Source organism: Vitis riparia, chromosome 5 (genome assembly GCF_004353265.1).
Source record: "Vitis riparia cultivar Riparia Gloire de Montpellier isolate 1030 chromosome 5, EGFV_Vit.rip_1.0, whole genome shotgun sequence".
Taxonomy (NCBI): domain Eukaryota; kingdom Viridiplantae; phylum Streptophyta; class Magnoliopsida; order Vitales; family Vitaceae; genus Vitis; species Vitis riparia.
Genome location: NC_048435.1, coordinates 7,118,285 through 7,139,076, shown reverse-complemented (window position 1 = coordinate 7,139,076; position 20,792 = coordinate 7,118,285). Strand labels below are relative to the sequence as shown.

The 20,792-nt window shown below is 32.9% G+C and overlaps 1 protein-coding gene across 1 annotated transcript; it reads right to left on the bottom strand.

The window, feature by feature from the left end:
- Window positions 1–8,642: 8,642 nt before the first annotated feature.
- On the bottom strand, window positions 8,643–18,607 carry LOC117915471 (1-aminocyclopropane-1-carboxylate oxidase homolog 1-like). The gene is made up of 7 exons (XM_034831074.1): window positions 18,016–18,607; window positions 16,885–17,206; window positions 16,483–16,739; window position 16,076; window positions 10,393–10,742; window positions 9,201–9,525; window positions 8,643–9,133 (listed from the first exon to the last, which is right to left on the bottom strand). The coding sequence occupies exons 1-7, from the start codon at window positions 18,546–18,548 to the stop codon at window positions 8,882–8,884; spliced, it is 2,040 nt and encodes a 679-aa protein (XP_034686965.1). The 5' UTR covers window positions 18,549–18,607; the 3' UTR covers window positions 8,643–8,881.
- Between the last annotated feature and the right edge of the window lie 2,185 nt (window positions 18,608–20,792).

The window sequence follows — 20,792 nt, the reverse complement described above, 5'->3', positions numbered from 1 at the left end:
AAAATCACAAAAAATCAAAGCTTTACCAAAAACCCTTGAAGAAAAGAGGATGTGTTTTGTTTTTTTTTTTTTATGGAAGCAAGGATGAAGGCCATGAGTACATGAAGTAGCCTACAAATTCTCCATCAGCTTGTTGAGTATAGAGGACACCAAAGTTGTTTTTCCTCAGTTCTTCATCAAATGATCCAACAAGTGATTCGTGATTGGGGCTTATTTTATTCTTCAATCGCACAATGTCTTCCACAACCTTAACCCAATTGGTAGGGTTTCTATGGAGCTCTAGTACCACACCACTTGACATGGGGATGATGACTTTGTTACCCTATGGAGAAATCTCCAAAAAAATACTTCCTAACAAATCTATCATTTTTTCCCAACAAAATTTTTCTGATTTAATAAGATCATCCTCATTACTAGATCTAACAAAAAATAAAAAATAAAAAAAATAAAAATGTTGAAAAAAATCATAAATACATATAGCGGTGCTAGTGGAGACACTCATTGGACTGCAAAGCAAGTAGGATGAGAACACTACAAAGCAAAGAAGATGGGACCAAAGAGAACACTTAGGCGAAAACATGGCGAACATTTTTTTTTTTATGTTCTCTAACCAGTGTAAAAAGTAACAAAAACATATTGAAGTTGTTATTTGAGAACAAGACATTCGAAAACATGGGGAACAACAAGAACAACTTTACACTTCTTTAGCAAACACGTTTTTTAGTGTTTTATGTTTTTAAGAACATAAAACAATTTTTGAAAACACTTTCCAAATAGGCCCTAAGCTTCCATCCTTTTCTAGGATCAAGTTAATCATGGTATCATACTTCGTTTTTTCTTGGAGAGATGCAAGGGATTTAGAGAGATGGATTACCTCCTTAATTAGTTGTTGTCTTTGCTGGTACTTAAAGAAATGGGGTTATGTTGGTTGAATGATGCATGATGTACATATCTTATTAATAATTTGTTAGACAATATGATAATAGATTCCTTGATTTAGGGGTAAGGCCTTATGCATGCTGAATTTATGAGAAATGTTTTAGTGATTAGTTAAGGCATCATTTTATGGTAGGCGAACGGAAGGAGTATCCTGCAATCCTTCTATTGCTTGAACTCGGCTGTCATCCCCTCAAATCTACATGTGCCCCTATTTAGACACATCTTGACCAGCCTTTTTGTTTCCACAATTCCCTTCCTTCCATTTCCCTTCCTTGCACAACCCTCTTTCCCTCTCATATTTCCATGTGGGAAATTAAAAGTGGGAAAATAGAAAATTGACATGGTGATCGAGCTTTTTTCCCAAATGATGTGATGAGAGTAGCATGATGATTGCACATACATTGACTCCCAAAATGATCATCACATTGCAACCTATATAAAGGGAACTTCCTATCATATTCCATATTTATGTGCTTTCACTGCTTTTGTGCTTCTATTTATCTAGATTTTTTTCCCTCTATGTTTAACTTTGCCCAAGGTACTAGTCATCACTTTAGCAATGTTGTTGCATTGGTTCGTTGGTTCCATATCTCTCATTCAATGAAGGTTGTGGGATTCTTTTGTGAAGACTGACTATGACCTTTGCACATCGGTAAGGCCTATATTCTAATGGAGCAGTTGAAAGTTAGGTTTCGTGACTCCTCTTTACTCTATAAGGTATTTTTTAGTTTTGTGAAGGTGTTGTTGCACCAATTAGGTCCCAGTGTCATGAGTGACCTCATGGTTTGTTGTAATGATGAACATAACCCTTGACTACCTTGTGGGATTGGGGGAGCTTCTACTCATTTTGTACAGGTTAAGAGGCATAGTATTGACACTTGGTACATCTCTCTCAAGGACAGTGATTTGTGCTTGGTCATTAGGATCTTTAACTCCTAGAAGAAATGGGAGGAGTAGAGGTATCTTTTAGTTATAGGAGGTTAGAAGGGATTGTTAGTCATGATGACCTTTCTCGCATGCCTTTGGTTAACAAAAAGGTATGATGGTACATGGAATCTTGGATTGCTTCATTCCCTGACATTGGATTTGATTAGGTGCATGCAATTTTCTTAGGGCTACTAGATCTTAGAAAACATAAGCAAATATAATCATAAAAACTACAAGGATCTAGATTTAAAATTTATATGTGCTTACTAAGATCTAGATATTCCCAAATCAATTCTTGTTGGTGTAGACAACTTCACATTTGTAACAGATCTTGCAAATGCAATAATCTTCCACTTTATAACTTTTCCTTGAATCTTGACACTGAGATGATAGAGGCCTTAATAGGGTGGAGGCCAAGGTTTTCTCTTTCTCTAATGTACAAGAAACAAAACTAACAAGAGTAATGCCTTAACCCCTAATATGGGTATTTATAAGCTTTCTATGGTTTTAAGTGATTTGAACTCACCTTGGGGTTAGGTCATTTAATTTAACCCACAAATAGTCTTAATTGATTAATTAGCTTAATTAGACTTTAATTAATTAATTAGTTCAATCTAAAGAGATAGTTCATTAGCTTTTGTGCAACCTTACATATTTACCATAACGCCCTTATATACATAAGTGAACTAAGAACCAATCCAAACCTCATAAACCATGACATCAAAGAATATAAGCTTTAGTAAGGACCATTAAGACCCATAGGATAATATTGACTCCCTTATAATGCTATCAACCTCTCAAGATTACTTTTAGAATCCTTGAGTTACAAATCTTCCTATTATATGATCAACTGATATATTGGTGCCCTTGTATTTTGATACTTATAGTATCAATATCTCCTAACTCATAAAGAACATATATTAAATTCCCATTAATGAACTATTAAGACCATAGATTTCCTAATCACATTTCCTTAAGATCATTGAAAGAAACACACTATCTCAAACTTTATAAAATATCATGGTGCCTCTATTTGAGGTGTCCAATGGCCTGACACGACTCAATATTGACCGGGCCATTACGGACCAACGTGTCGAGCCAGCACGACCCACTTAAAAATCTTGTCGGGGCGGGCCGGCCCATGCAAGGCAAATATGTGGCCCGACATGACCCATAAGTATGTGGGCTAATCGTGTCGTGTGGCGGGTTGTGCCATTGTGCCATGCCGACAGGTCGTGGCCCATGGTCCACTCACTTTGCTAAAAATTTTAATTTAATTTTTTAAAGTCATTTTTTCTTAAGTTTTTTTCATTAGTAAATAAAATTTCTTTTTGTTACTTTAAACAACTCTACTAATTATATTTTTTATTTTTTATACACCTTTAATAATTATATTTTTTATTTTTTTACATTTATATTTATCGAGTTTGTAATTGTAAAATTTATAGAAATGTTAGTTTTTTGTTTTTAAAAATAGTAAAAAAATTATATTTGAATTTGCTTATTTTTTATCAAAATAAAAATAAATTTAAAATAATGAAATATAAAAGGAAATGAAATCTAAAAAAAATAAAATTCTTTTATTCAATATTTCAACAAATTACATGAAAAAATAAGGAGAAAAAAAGGTGAGAATTACATTACTATAGTTGATTTACTTTTTTACCCCTAAAACTAGTTGTTATATAGTTGTTGAGAGGGGTATTATAGACATTTGACATATAATAAAAAGTAAAAAGTAAAATATGAAATTTAAAAGGGCTAAGTGGGCCGACGGGTTGTTCTCTAGGCCCAACATGGCTTGCTCCTTTGGGTCATGCCGGCCCGACCCAATGGATACCTCTAGCCTCTATTAAGAATACTTGTTATAACCAACCTCTATCAATAAAATGACTCAATTCATAAAGAATATATGACCACCTTAGGGTCTCACCCGTACATCAAAACCACTACAAACTTTGGCATAAATTCAGTATTCTCTCGTGTTGTAAAACCATATAGTATAGCAGCTTGGTGAAGTTATGATTAGCTTATAACCTTAGATCATGAATCACATAGATCTTGTGCAATGTTACCATAAACACTAGTGCACTTATACCCATCTTGATGACCAAGAACGATTATTCCTCCAATTAGGAGATGGTACGTACACCACAACTTTAGATGGATTGTTTAAGTCCATGATTCAGATGTGAATAAATAATCTATTAGTAAGGAACCCATGACTTAGATCTTTTATGCAACTTCTTATGCATTTGTGTCATGTACAATGCAAAAGATACTAAGCCAAAATGCTCATAAAATATAATATATGAAACATGATACATAAAAGTGAAAATTGAAATCTTATTAAATAAAAAATAAATCTTAAATGTTAATATTAGGATAGAGTCCTTAAAACCATGACATGATGTAACAAAATTTGGAATTTATTATTTAATGATATTCTAGTTTTACTTTTATCTATCTTTATTTCATGCATTACACTTTATGAGCATTCTTGCTTGTATATTTTGTATTGCACATTATTTGAGTGAATTAGGAGTTGTACTAAAGATTCAAATCATGGGTTCCTTGCAAATAGATGACTTGTTTATAATCGGTTTATAGGTCTAGACAACCCATTGAAGTGTAGTGCACCACCTCCTAATTGGAGAGATGACTTGTCTTGGCTATTAGGATGTATTTCCCATGATGAGTGCACTAATGTGTATGATTACACATTGGATAAGACCTATGATGAGTCATGACTTAAGGTATCAAGTAGTCATGACCTCACCAAGCTTCTTCATTGTGTTGTTTCTCAACCTTAAGAGAATATTGAGCTTGTACTAAAGTTACTAGTGACTTTGATATATAAGTGAGTTTATAAGCTAATCATATATTCGTTATGGATTGGATCACTAGTAATAGGTATTCTCAATAAGGGCACCGTGATTTCTCATTGGATTTAGACAAAGTATCTTCTTGGGTGATCCTAAAGAGGTGTGTTAATGGAAACTATGACCATAGTAGTTAATTAAGTGGAACTTGACATAGGCTCTTTAAAAGCTAAGACGTGTTAGTTAAACACACAATAAAAGGATTTGTAACTCAATGATAGTAGAGGTAGTCTTGAAAAGTTAATAGCTTTCACCTTATTAGACTATGAATACCAATTCATGGGAAGATTGAAAGCAATGGATAGCAAGTCATGGACTCGAGCACATAGTGTCTCATTGTTAGTTACATAGGATACTAGAGTTCAGTTGATTCTCTGCAATGAGATGTTGAATTAACTTTAAAATTGGATTATGAGAGAGCCGGTAATCTTATGAGTCCCAATGATCCTTACCATATACCTTGTTGGCACAGGTTATGAAGGTCGAATTCGTTATAGGTTTACTTTTATTCATAAGAGTGTTTTGGTAATTACACAAGGTTGTATGAGGGTAAGTGAACAAGGTTTTTGGATTGAGTTAATTGATTAATTAGTAGACCTTATTGGGTTAATTAATAAATTAGAACTTAATCTAGGTTAGATTAAGTGACCAAAGCTCATGTGGGCTCAAGTCACTTAAACTTGTTAGGAATCCTATAAATACCCCTTAGGAGTTAAGATTTCCATCACTTTTTGTCTTCCACCATCAAATGAGAAAGAGAGTCATAACCTCCATCTTTCTTTCTTCTCCATCAGAAGTATGCCAAAAGCAAGGTTAAGTCATTGGGTGGAAGATTGTGGGTTTACGAGACTTCCAATAACTTCAAGGCCATTTTCAACACTTGGAATTTAAAGTTTGGGAACATCCAAACCTAAATGTTAATACTTTAACCCTAAAGGTCAATTTCTAAAAAATTGGGATTACTTCTATTACTTATATCTAACATGTCTATAGTTACATCATGTCATGCTTTTAAGAGTTCTACCCAAAGAGTCTCTCATTAGCTCTCAAAGTATATTGGGAACACATTTGACACATATGTTATCTTTATGACCATCAAAAGCTCTACCTAACAAAGTCTTGATGAAGGAATCCATTAGGTTCTCTTTATGACCATAAAAAACTCTACCAAACAAAGTCTTGATGAAGTAATCTGCGAAGTTCTCCACATAAGATATCTTCTCGATGGCTACATCACCCATTTGAACTATCTCACGTATCAAATGGTACTTCATTTCAATATGTTTTTCCTTTCGATGGTTTCTTAGTTATTTAGACTATGCTACCATCTCATTGTCGTCACATAACATCATGGGCTATACTACCAAATGTACTACCCTAAGTTCCATGAAGAACTTCCTAAGCTAAAAGATTTTCTTTGCTACTTTAGAAGTTACAATGTATTCAAATTCCATAGTAGATTCAAAAATGTAAGATTGGTTAACACTCCTCTTACTAATAGTTGCACCATCAAGAGTAAATACAAAATTAGAGGTAAACCAACGAGAATCCTTATCAGATTAAAAGTCTAAATGTGTGTACCTAATGGGTATTAACTTGTCACTCTAGAACATAAACATATAATTCCTCATTCTTTTGAGATAGTTGAGTATATTCTTGATAGTTGTGCAATGTTCTAGGCCTATATTAGCCTGATATCTAGTTACCATACCTATTACAAACCAAACATCCAATCTAGTACAAAACATTGCATACATAGAGCTATTTATAATTGATGCATAGGGTACTGCTCGCATACACTCTTTCTCCTTAGGTGTCTTAAGACATTAATCTTGAGAAAGAAGAATTCCATGTATAAAGAATAGGAAACCCTTCTTGGAATCCTACATCACATACTTGACCAAGAGCTTATCAATATAGGTGGCTTAAGACAATGCTAGTTTCTTATTCTTACGATCCTATAGGACCTTAATCCTAAGAATATTCTATACTTTTCCCAGATCTTTCATTTGGAACTGAGTAGATAACTAGATCTTGACTAATGACAATAACCTTACATCATTATTAATGAATAAAATATCATCAACATACAAGATCATAAAGACCACTATGTTTCCCTAAACCTTCTTGTATATACAAGGTTCGTTATGATTTTGATAAAAGTTAAAGGTCTTGACTACATGATCAAAACATGTATATTACAAATTATAAATTAATTTATATAAAATTATTCTAAATAAGTTAATTTTAATTATTTAATTATTTCTTTTGTATATTAATTAATTACAAGACAAATATAAATTATAAATAAAATTATCAATATTTTTAAACAAAAAATATTTATATATGTCATCATTTGTTTTATATCCTTCAATATATCCAAAATAAATATATTATAATTTTTGTATTAACGTGTTTTCAAATGTAATATATTATTACCTAATGTTATAAATTTACTAGACATATATCAATCTATTCCTTAAAACAACTTCAATACATGAATTATTGTTTTTTCTATCATTTTTTTGAAGTTTTGATTAATTTTCATACATCAATATTTCTTTTCAAAATTTTCATTCACATTTTTCGATATGTCTTGATATATTCGTAATATTCAACTACTGATATATCCATAAATACCGATATTTTCATCATTGGTTAAAAAGAAGAGAAGGAGAAAATAAAGGGATTGAGATAACAATTTCACCATTCTAATGACCATTGGATATGAGGATTGTAGTAAAATTGCCACCATACCATCATTAGAGAAGTTTTTCATATAGAATTATTGTGTTGATCTTTCTTAGTAAATAGTGAAGAAATTTTTTTCATTTATTTATGATCTTTAAAATGAGGGATTACAAAGATATGAGGTGGACACTCAATGAGAATTTATATTTGCATCAATCAATTAAATCCTCTATACATCCACCCTATTTACACATTTACTTTAGAACATTAATTTTATTAATACATCATTCTAAAAGTTTTTAATATATCTAAAATACCTTGCTCATTATTCTCTTGATCAACACTTACCTTCTCTCAATTTTTTTCTTCTCAACAACAAACCAAAAGATAAAATTCTTTCTTCAAAACTTGTTTGTTAAAAAAAAAAAAAAAAAGAGGATATAAGTTCAAAAGCTAATTTCTACCCTTTTATATATTTTTTTTTAAATTCATATGTTTGCAGTACATAACTATATTTTAAGGCTCATGATTTATGTAACTTTGGATAAAATTTTGTTGTAAACATAGTTAAAATAATTTAAGTGTTTTAGAAGTGAGAATTTTTTTTTTTAAAAAAAAGAAATAAAAAAAAATGCATTTTTGTGGTGTCTAGACTTGCAAGACCAGATATCGAAAGTATATTTGGAAGTCTAGTTTTGGACACCTTGAAGTGTGTGAGGAAGTATAATTTCAGACATTGTTAACTTCAATGGTATTTTGTTCATCTTGTCATGGATCATATTTGTCTTAAAAAAACTCCGAATTCAGGTGAATGTGTAGAGATATGCAATGGATGCAAATATAAAGATTCAACACTCAAATGCAAAGACGAATGGATGAACCTAAAATATTTCACATATCCTAGGAATATCCCTCATGTGCTCTACTAGTGGTCTTTTAATGAGAAAAATCCAAAGATGCCTCCGGAATTAGAACTTGCACCACAGGACATAAAGGAAGTTGGATTTGTCTTGATCTATATCCGTGACTAGTGGACTTGTGGGGTAGAGCTCTTCATGCCCTTTTACCCCTTCTTAATTAGTCATCTAAAGCTTTCTCTTTTGTTCAAACAGCACATGGCATATCATGCATGCCCAAGATTATGATTTATCTGTTTTTATTAAAGAAAACCATCCCTTGCAAGAACATAGAAAAGACTTGGGCTTTGGTATATCAGTAGACCTAGAGGTGCCTTTCTTGTGCTGCAATTCTTTGTAAATAGGCTCCCCATTATTGAATTGATGCAGAAAATGATCACAGGGCCAACTGTCCAAGTATTGTACTTTTGCAAAACAACTAATAGTAAGCAGATAACAAGGCAGAGGTTACATTCCACAATTCAATGAGTTTCATGAACTTTATTCAGTTATGAGTTTGATTTCTACGAATTTCATTTTCTTGCTTCACAGCTTGAAATAATCAAGGCCAGAATCGTCATCTAGCCCCTTGGACATAAATTTCCCAATATATTCAGCCACTAGGAAATCTCTGTACACAGGGGGGTTCTCCTCTGATATCAACTCTTTGAGTGGGCCGCAGAGCTTCGCTGGCTCAGTTCTAGCTCCTGAGAAAAAGCATGCTGTTGAAATTCTTGGTCCGACATGGTTGGCAACCACTCTGTGGTAGACGCTTTTAAGCTTGCCATTTGACATAACCTGAGCCAAGCTAAGGTAAGTTTGAGAAGTCATAATGAATAAAAAGAAGATTAGAGCATGAGCGAACCTGGAGAAAGTCCCCTATATTTATGACTAGGCTTCCTGCAATGGGGTGAACTTCAGCCCACTGGTTTTCATGAAAGACTTGGAGGCCACCAATTTGGTCTTGCAAAAGAATAGTAAGGGTTGCAGGATCAGTGTGCTTGCTAGCGCCCATAGTAAGTTCTGGCTCTGGGCATGCTGGATAGTAGTGGCAGACCATGGTGCTGCTCCCTTCAGTATATCCCATGGCTCTTAGGTGGTCTGGTTTGAGTCCAAGGGCCTCTGATAATAACTCAAAAAGAGCGGCCCCCAGCTTCATAACATGCTTTATGTACTCAGTTGTTGCCTCTCTTCAAGTTAAAGGAAGGTACTACTTAGATAAGGAAGGAATAGAGTTCGACAATTTAAGAAATAAGACTCGTTTAGCAACATTTCCCAAAACTACTTTTAAAAACAATTTTCAATTATTTCAACAACAAAATTTTCTTTTAAAAAAATCAAATTAGTATGAAAAACAGTTTTCTATTTTAAGGAACAAAAAAAAGAACATTTTGGAAATAGAACCATGGACAATAAATGAGATGGGAAACGGTTGAAACTAATTGCAGGTGAGTCATATCAATAGAAGAGAGAACCAATTAGAAGACATCGTTACAAAATCATACTGATAACCCTGGTATTTGGACCATGAAACTGTGTCAACTAAATCGCTTCCCTAACACATCTCAAGGTTTAGGTATATTTCTGTTTCCAAGTATCAGAGATCTTTTCAAGGCTTAAGTGCTTTCTAAAACCACTATCAAACAAGCTCTTACACTGGGAGGAGCTCCTTTCAATATACTCCATTTGCAACTTCCTATGCAATGATTATGCTTTCAAGATTACTAGGTGGAAAATGCAGCTGTCGTTATTGAATTTGGGGTTTAATTCAGCATTCCATAACCCTAAACCCTGTTATTTTTTTGTTTGCAGAACTTGTTAATTGAAACATAAATAAAAAAGAGCTGTCAGAAATTTCTTGAAGACTACCCTACAGGCCAAACAAAGTGAGTGGTGATCCAACAACCTACAAAACCATAGCCCAACTACCACTAGACTGCAGCAATGTTCTGGAAGTCCAAGGCTCCAAGCATCGTGTGAATTAGACAATAGTATGATATAAAATAGATCATCTAAATCAGTAAGATTGAAGCACCAGCATATGGTAAAGTGCGTACCTGCAGATCGCTGGCAATTCTTGGGGGTCAAGGCCATCTGAAGTAAGGGAAATTGTCAAAGTGTCCCTCCAGTTAGCAGCCCGCGAATGGTAGAGATCATAATTGCTGTTGAATTTTACTTTCCTCATCATATCACGAGAATAGTACTCTTTCTTGACCTCAGGATCTTGTTCATTAAACACTCGTATCCCATTGATCATTTCTTCCAGCACATTTGAGGGGATTCCGTGATTCACAACTTGGAAAAAGCCCCACTCCTCTGATGCAATCCGGACTTCTTCAACAATCTCCCTGTGCCGATCACCTTTCTGGACGCCACTCATATCTACAACTGGAACTTTGATGTCGTTCTGATGGCAATCCTGTTTCTCTGCAAGCTCATCTGGTGGTCGCATGAATATCTTAGGAATATTCACCACCCCGGCATCTACTAGTCCTTTGACACCTTCTTTGGTGTCATCAAAAGCCTTCAACTCTTTTGTTCGGTCATAATCTAAAACACTCATGGCAGAGGACTCTCCGGCCGCCGAGGTCTTCATTCTCTCTTCCATAAGGCGATGGAGGTGCAGATTGTCAACTGAAAATTTAAATATTGTATCTTTAGCTCAATGACATGATCTATTGGAAAACAAAACAGTAACCTCCAAACTATTTTTAATTATGGGGTCCGCGCGAATCACAAGGCGCAAGCGTCCAGGCCTAAGAAAAAAATATAGTTATGGGCTTAGCTCGTAATATAACCTACACTAGATTTGCCTCCACCCGAATTTCAGGCAACCCAAAACCCGCTGTGACCGTCAAAAGTTTGACCCCAACGACTCCTCCTATCCAAGCAGACTGTTAGCTTAATAACCTAATTTTTCTGAAATAAATTAAAATCTAATGTCAAATAAGTTTATTAAATTACGATCTACAATACGATTTTTTTTTTCTAGAAAATCAACCAGTTAAACTGCTCCTCTCTAAGCATACTGTTACCTTAAATTTATTATCTATGCTGTTTTTTCACTTTTTGAAACTCTCATTGATTTTCTCGTTATTTTTTTTATAAATTATATCTATATCTAAAAATTTAAAAAAAAAAAGTAATTATTTCCATATTATTGGACAGGATGTCTTACACTTAAAAAAGTTAAAATTTCAAGTTAATACAAAAAAAAAGTATGTCAAAATATAATATTTCATTAATATTATATATATTAAATGAAATCGTAATTATACAAAATTAAATCAATCTACATTATCATTTTTTTTTTATTTCCTTCATTTATATTATGTCAGATATTTCTAATTCTCTTATACAAAATAAATAAATTATTTTTTTAATAATATATTCAAACATCATTTGTTGTGATTCAATCAATTTATATAAATCTTTCATCTAAACATAGATATCATGCAAATGCTTACATACAATCAACTAATGCATCATTGTTTTTGAGTTTTCATCGAAGGATATACGTTCGCATCTAAATACATTTTGCATTCAAAGTCTTTGAAAGATAAACTTCTACATCTTTTATGCTAGTAATGTTACTATTTGCTTAATTTGACATATTTGAAATCTTTTTATTTCTCATTTTTCTTTTATTTTTATTTTTGTCCTCGGAGTCTTTTTATTCTCATTTTCCTTCATAACATAATTTTTCTTTATAATTTTCTTTTCATATAATCATGGATGCAATATGAATAACATATAATATCATTGTCCAATTCCAACTTTAATAATAATGCTAATTAATAATACAAACAATTATTTTAAACATAAAATAACATTCAAAATTTTTACAAATAATTTTCATTATTTTCAATTAAAAATTAATATAATTGAAAAAAATAATAAATAAATAAAACAATATATATATAATCACTTGCAAAATATTGCCACAATAAAAAAATCTAACTTCTAATAATAATATCCATCAAATTTTCTACTGACAAAAAATTTAGGGAATAAATCATTTTATTCAAAATTGAGAATCCAACCTAGATTTGAAATTCGGCTGTGTAATTTTGTTCATCCGACAAATTGAACACCCTCTCAAAATTTACTCATAAAGAGAGTTGGTTTGGAGTTATAAGATGTGACCTTTCCATGGCGGAAACCCATTAATGTCTCTAGAATCTCTGGTCTTCTTTGTGTTTTTCTTTTTTTCCTCATCTTAGCGGTGCATACTTTCATCATCTTCTCTTCTGTCTACTTTCATTTTTCCTCTAAGCGGTGCGCACTTTGTCCTCTTCTTTGAGTGGTCATGTTGAGTCGTTGACCACTATTCCTCAATTTACCTTTTTTTTTTCTTCTTTTTTTCTTTTTAATTTTATGCACCACTATCCACATTAATTTCTATAACTTTAGTTATCAAATTATTTTAGTTTTCAAAATCACATATATAAAATTTTATGATTGTCAATAATAAATATTATATTGTATTTATTTATTTATTCATATTTCAAACTTTTGTAAGTTTTGAAAATTTTTAATTATGGGGTCCGCGCGCGAATCACAAGGCGCAAGCGTCCAGGCCTAAGAAAAAAAATATAGTTATGGGCCTAGCTCGTAATATAACCTACACTAGATTTGCCTCCACCCGAATTTCAGGCAACCCAAAACCGACCGTGACCGTCAAAAGTTTGACCCCAACCACTACTCCTATCCAAGCAAACTGTTAGCTTAATAACCTAATTTTTCTAAAATAAATTAAAATCTAATGTCAAATAAGTTTATTAAATTACGATCTACAATATGAATTTTTTTTTCTTCTAGAAAATCAACCGGTGAAACTACTCCTCCCCAAGCATACTGTTAGCTTAAATTTATTATCTAGGTTGTTACTTCACTTTTTAGAACTTTTTGGAACTCTTCTTGATTTTCTCGTTATTTTTCATAAATTATATTTGCATCTAAAATTTTAAGAAAAAATATGTAATTATTTTATTTATTTCCATATTGTTCGATAGGATCTTAAAAGAGTTAAAATTCCAAGTTAATACAATAAAGTCATATGTCAAAATATAATATTCCATTAACATTATATACGAAATTGAAATTATACTAAATTAAATCAATTTACATTATCATTTTTTTTTTCTTTCATTTATATTACATCAAATATTTCTGATTTTCTTATATAAAATAAATAAATTATTTTTTTAATAATATATTCAAACATCATTTGTTGTGATTCAATCAATTTATATAAATCTTTCATTTAAATACGGAGATCATGCAAATGCTTATTATATACAATCAACTAATACATCATTATTTTTGAGTTTTCATCGAAAAATATGCGTTCACACCTAAATATATTTTGCATTCAAAGCTTTGAGAGGTAAACTTTTATGTCTTTTACACTAAGAATGTTACTAGCTTAAGTCTTTAAAATCTTTTCATTTATTATTTTTCTTTTATTTTTATTTTTGTCCTTTGAGTCTTTCCATTCTCATTTTCATTTCATAAAACAATTTTCTTTTCTTTCTTTTAGTTTTCTTTTCATGTAATCATGGATGCAATATAAATGAAATATAATATCATTGTCCAATTTCAACTTTAATAATAATACTAATTAATAATATAAACAATTATTTTAAACATATAACAACATTCAAAATTTTTACAAATAATTTTCATTATTTTCTATTAAAAATTCATATAATTGGAAAAAATAAATAAATAAATAAATAAATATAAATAAATAAATATATATATATATATATATATATATATATATATATATATATATATATATATATATATATATATATATATATATATAATCACTTGCAAAATATCGCCACAATAAAAAGATCTAACTTCTAATAATAATATCCATCAAATTTTCTATGGCAAAAAATTTAGGGAATAAATCACTTTATTTCAAAATTGAGAATCCAACCTAGATTTGAAATCCGACTGTGTAATTTTGTTCATCCGACAAATTGAACACCCTCTCAAAATTTATTGAAAAACAGAGTTGGTTTGGAGTTATAAGATGTGACCTTTCCATGGCGGAAACCCATTAATGTCTCTAGAATCTCTGGTCTTCTTTGTGTTTTTCTTTTTTCCTCCTCTAAGCGGTGCACACTTTGTCCTCTTCTTTGAGTGGTCATGTTGACCACTATTCCTCAATTTACCTTCTTCTTCTTCATTTTTTTTTTTTTTTTTTACACAACTATCCACGTTAATTTCTATAACTTTAGTTATCAAATTATTTTAGTTTTCAAAATCACATGTATAAAATTTTATGATTTTCAATAATAAATTTTATTATTTATTTATTTATTTATTCATATTTCAAACTTTTGCAATTTTTGAAAAATATTAGCTTTAATTTACCATTCATTAATTAAATTAAATTTCTAAAAAAATCATACTTTATGCCTATATTTTCACTAAAATAATTAAATCTAATATTACAATAAAACTATATTTCACAACATGCTCCCAATTTAAAACCCAAATTTTCAAATATCTCAATCTTACCCAATAAGTTACCAACCCTCTATTATTTAATTATTTAATTAAATTGTTAGCCCTTGACAATTCTACTAATTCAATACATTCCATTGGCCAATTATAGGTCGATTAAATCAATTTTCTAAAATTAAATTCACTAAATAATAATTTAAATTTTCATTCTAATCAATTATGTTTTATATAAATTCTTAATTTCATGTAACAAAAATTTAATCTCAGTTCAATTTCATTTGGTATTTTGTAATTTCATATGGTTTAATTTCAATTATATAATTGAATTTACCCTTCTAGTGTTAAACTTAATTTCTTCTTCATTATTATAATTTGACATTATAAAAATTAACCAAAATTTTTTAATTAAAGTTCATTAATGATTTCAATAATATATTGACATCAAATTCGCTAGAATCCAATAATATCTGATAATTTAATAGCTAAATTCCTCTTCAAATTTATTTATTTATTTAAAAATTTCCACTTTGATGTGATAAAAATTCAAACCATTGACTTTTGAGGATTTTTCTAAAATTTTCTCCCAATTAAATACTTATATTTCTTGACGTGTCACTGAAAATCGTGTATCACAAGATTAAACTAGAGACCATGTGTTGGACTCTGCTGTGATTGGGTTAAGACCCATTGCCACTATGAATTCAAACGATGCTGAGTCACGTATGAATCCCACCTAATAGAATATGCACTGCCCATGTGCTGTTGTTCAATTCCTACTCTTATTAATGGGACTACGCCACAATGATCAAAGCCATCTGCAACTCTCGGGTGAATTCTTGGTACAAACGCTCTCATTGACCATCAAACATTATCACACTAATTGCTCTTCATGCTGGTTTCAGTAGGAATGTTGTTTAATACATCACCATGTTAAAGACTGATCTTCTGAAGCTACCAGAATAAATATCCGCTGCAACCGAGCTCCTCAAAGGGGAATTCTGGTTATACTTGTATTATATGCGACAGCTAACAAAAGTAGATGGATTCAACCTAGGCTGAAGTCTTATTCAATTATAGGGTTATAGTAATTGGATTTCACTAGTCCAACTCAAACTAATCTATCTGGCACATTTGAACCTTAACTGGGGGCAAATTCAGATCATGATGACAAGTTGACAGCTTGAACATGAACTTGGATCTCATGAAAATTTCATGCGATCCCCAATTGATGATCCTACTTTCCTTTGTTTTTACTCTCCACTCAAGTTTTTGGAAAACCATTTCAGGAAAGACCATGAGACTTGCTATTCGAAGGGCCAGATATATATCCACAAATAAGCTTTTAAAGAAAGTGCATTTTGATAAAAATTTAGTACAACTATGACATATTATCAAGACAGTAACTTGCAAGAGTTTATGATATCTTGGTGTCCTAAGGTTTCAGGAGGACTTGACATACATATATAAGCACAAAAGTGTAGACAGACCTCTTAGTTTGAACTTGATATATATAAGCATACATTAGTAACACACAAGACACTTTATTTCCAGATATTTGCATCCTGCAAAGTAGAAAAACTTATAAGACATATCTTGGACTACAATCATCATCTGTCTGGTGAGCAATGAAGCTGACAGCAATTCTCCATGGCCAACTTCACAACTTAAAACGTAGTAATGAAGAGGTCCCATCCAATCCTTTTGAGTTGTAGTGCATGAGATACTCATTTGGGAAGTTTTCCTGCCTGTATATAGGAGGGTTATCTTCTGATAGTAACTCCTTGATTGGCCCATACAGTCTTGTGGTATTCTCTACCGGAATAATTTTTCTGAAAAAGCATGCCACTGAAACTCTCGGGCCTACATTTTTTGCTAGTACTCTGTGTTCCGAGCTTTTGAAGTTACCATTAGACACAAACTGCAAAGAAGACACAAGAACAACCGAAAGGATCTAATTAATGTGAGTATTATGCATATTCGTTTAATTGTATTAATTTGCTTCAATATGTGACAAGCCAAGACAAAGGAATATATGAATCATGGTTAACAAGGAGTAGACTTGCCTGCAGAAGATCTCCAACGTTTATTACCAAAGCTCCTGATATGGGTGGGATATTGACCCATTGATCCTCATGAAGAACTTGGAGGCCACCCATTTGGTCTTGTATAAGTATGGTAATGAAGTCAGCATCTGTGTGGCTGCTGGTGCCCAGAGTTAGTTCTGGTTCAGGGCACGCTGGATAGTAATGGCCCAGAAGGAGAATCCCCTCAGCACATTCCATGTTTTTCAAATAGTTTGGATGGAGGCCAAGTGCTTCTGATAGTAATTCAAAGAGGCTAAAACCCAGTCTCCTTACGTGCTTCGAGTATTCCATCAGTATATCTCTGCAAGTTGATCAAATATGACGCCATACTTAGAAGAAAAATCCAATGATAACGTACCAGTCTGGAATCACATATATAATATATTGAGATGAATCCAAGGGTCAAATGCATATAATGACCAAAATGGAAGGTTCTTGTGCATTCACGAGTAGGGAACAGGGGATCATATATGTGAATTGAAGTAAGGAACGCAAAAATGCAAGAGGGGGTATTTGTACCCACTCCAAACCAAAAGCTCTCAGCATTATACTTCTTCCCTCTTCTCTGGGATCATTCAAAGGATGATGATAGCTAACAATGGTAATTAAACCAACAGTGATAAGGCTAAAACAATGAGTTATCAGTTTTGATTCCATTTCGTCAGTAATTACAGGACCCAAAATATATTGATCATCAAATAGGGTCAAGAGGGTTTGCCTGGACTGCGATGCTTGCAGCATCATACAAACCAAATGAAGAGAATCATACTCCACCTTGGTCCTTGGACATGCTTTTTCTAAACCTTAGGTTCTGATTGATATCTTTGTTGGCTAATAGTCACACATCAAACAAAACCCTTCAAATCCAAATTTATATTGGCACTCTCACTATAATAGAACTTAACTTTTCCTTAAAAGTGCAGGTAATCAAGTTCTGTAGAGGGAAAATTCTAATAACCACCATACATGACCCCATGATACATCCATCAATAACCATTTGAGCCTTATAATTAACATCATGAATTTCCGGTGCATTGGCCTAATAAACAAAGTCCCAAACTATGCATATAGGTGTGATGCATGTAAATATACACCGATGCTATGACGTACCTGCACACTGCAGGCAATTGCTCGGGTTGAGGTGGATCAGGAGCCAAGGTACAAGCAAAGGTGTCCCTCCAATTAGTTGAGGATGCTTGATAAAGATCAAAATTACTACTATATGTAACCTTTCTTGAGTAATCACGCGTATACCACTCCTTCTTGGCTTCACCATCTTGCTCATGAAATCTTCTTATCCCATCAATCATTTCACTCAAAACACTTTCTGGAATTTCATGATTGATCACCAGAAAGAAACCCCACTTCTTGCAAGCATCACGGATTTGGTTGATTATTTCAGCCCGGACAACTGCATCTTTGTCAAAGCTTTCCAAGTCTATAATTGGAACACTCAAGTGAGGATTGTTAGAGCTCATGTCAAGCTTATTTTGCTCATTGATGAATATCCGTGGAATCTTTGTGATCCCTGCATCTACGAGTCCCTTTACTCCAAGCTTTGAGTCATCAAAGGCTTTTAATTCACTTTTTCGATCATAACTGGATTCCCCTCCTTGAGCTTCCTTCGTGCTGGCAGTCACCATTGTTTCTCCTCAATGAAGTCAAAGATAAGGAAGAGGCCTTCTGCTTATTCAAGAATGAATGCAAGGAAAATGAAGCGGCAATCCCAGCCACTTAAATTTGTCATTTTGCTGGACAGATATCCGAACCTTGGATTATCATCTTTCCTTGGATAATTGCATTTAGTACAAGGGCACATTCTGTTTGGACGAACATGCGGTGAACTATGAAACCCATCTCAGGCTGGGCCTCAAGGCTACGTAAGTGCTGGGCCTCAAGATTTTGCTCAGGCTAGGGTTTGCAGTCTCGTTTTCATTCTTGGAGGAACTACAGGCCGAGTCTTGAACTACAATTTTATAGTATTTGGACATACATCCATACTGAAGAGCAGAGCTTAATCAACCTGATTAAAAGCAGTAGGATGAAAATTAAGCATGGTATCATACTCAGTTGCTAAATTATGGGTCAAAGGAATCAGCCTTGGAGATTATTTGATACATTAGTCGGTTTGCAAGCCTTTAAAACCTTATGGCCACCTTCACAGTTTGAATGTGGTAGTGAAGATTTGTAATATAACAGCAGTCAATATTTCATAATCAATCATTAAACTAGAAAAGTTACTGACAGTTCATCAATAATCGGATTGATCATTAAACCGTAACGTCATAAATTTTGAAGTTTTTAAATAGTAGATATACATAATGTAAATGCAAATGCAAATATTACCAACTAAATGGTCCTGGCCTGGTGCTGCATGCTCCACTTTTGCCAAGAAAAGGTCTTGATTAAAACCCTAAGCGCGAACCAACATTACCCTTTATAGGAGCTACGTGTGGAACTCATACAGGGTCCAGACCCAAGCCCATGTCCATGTGGGTGAACTAAAGCCCACCGTTCAAATTTTGCCACGAAAACTTATAAGAAACTGGAACCGGCCCAGCCGGTCCACATTCAACGATTGGACCGCTGGATGGTCCAATTCAATGGCGGGTTAGCTCAGTTTTGGTCCCAAAGGTGAACCAAATCGGACCCAATTTTTTAAAAAATGGTAGTAGTGATTCACATGTCTTCTACCATGGTTTATGGCCACACATTTGGACAACATGTAAACATACCAATGGCTTATAACACTTTTTCTTACACAATTCAACATTTGGCCGACATGCAAACATACCAATGGTTTATGACGTACACTTACACAACTCAAAATATGGCCAATATGAAAGCTTTGTGACACTTTTTCTTACAAACATAATTGTATAGAGTACTAGACTCCTTATATCAAACTCTATATCACACAGTAAATAAAGAAACACCTTCATTTCAACATAATCTGCATCACTTGCAAAACAGAAAATTAGTTGACATATCTTGGACTATCATCATCCTTCTGGTGAGCCACTGAAGCTGATATTAATTCATAGTTTAGAAGGTAGTGACGAAGGGACCCCATCCAGTCTTTTCAAGTTTTTAGTGAGTGGGATACTCATTTGGGACATTTCCAACCTATAGATTATAGGATTTTCTTCTGATAACAACTCCTTGATTGGTCCGTCTTGTGGCATGCTGCAGTTGAAAATGTGTTTTGAAGAAGCATGTAATTGAAATTCGTGGGCCTACATTTTTTCTATTACTAGATATACTATGTGTTTCAGGATTTTGAAATTGTCATTAAATACAAATGGTTGGAAGAGTTAGGAATGACAATGGGATGGGTCATTCCTATCCCATTCACCCATCCCTGAGTACACAATTATTTCCCATCTCTAGTACAAACCCATGTCAGGGCAAGTTGATTAGCTCACATCCCCATTAACAAAAGGATTAATGACCTCATCCCCGCCCCGCTCCGTCTTAAATGTCCATTGAGCCCACACTTTCCTTCACTACAAAATAATGAGATTCTAATAATGTACCAAATATGAAAAAATAATATTAAAGTTTAAATTAACACCACAACAATCAATAATCTTATGCCCATAATTAGTTTAAATGATTGAAAAATTAATTAAAAAAAAAAATCATATGAACAATTTACAAGAGAACAAAATGAACAATGAACCAAACGAGAACATAGGTCAACATCAACCATGGATTTAAATATCTCTTCAAGTCAATTTTTGGACCAAGACTTCAAACGCTTTCGTGTTGCACTTGAGTTGTGCTCTCAAACAAAGACGACTTTGATGTGATTTTCTAAATGATTGTGTTGCACATATTTAGGGCAAAGAGATTAGGCCTATGACCAGTTTGATGTTGCAATAGAC

Bases quoted from the DNA above. Each gene is read 5' to 3' on its own strand.
- LOC117915471 (XM_034831074.1), bottom strand. From the start codon at position 18,548: ATGGTGACTGCCAGCACGAAGGAAGCTCAAGGAGGGGAATCCAGTTAT. The intron at 16,740-16,884 runs GCAAGTCTACTC...TCTTCTTTGCAG, and splicing joins ACGTTGGAGATCTTCTGCAG to TTTGTGTCTAATGGTAACTT. The intron at 9,134-9,200 runs GTTCGCTCATGC...AGCTTGGCTCAG, and splicing joins ATATAGGGGACTTTCTCCAG to GTTATGTCAAATGGCAAGCT.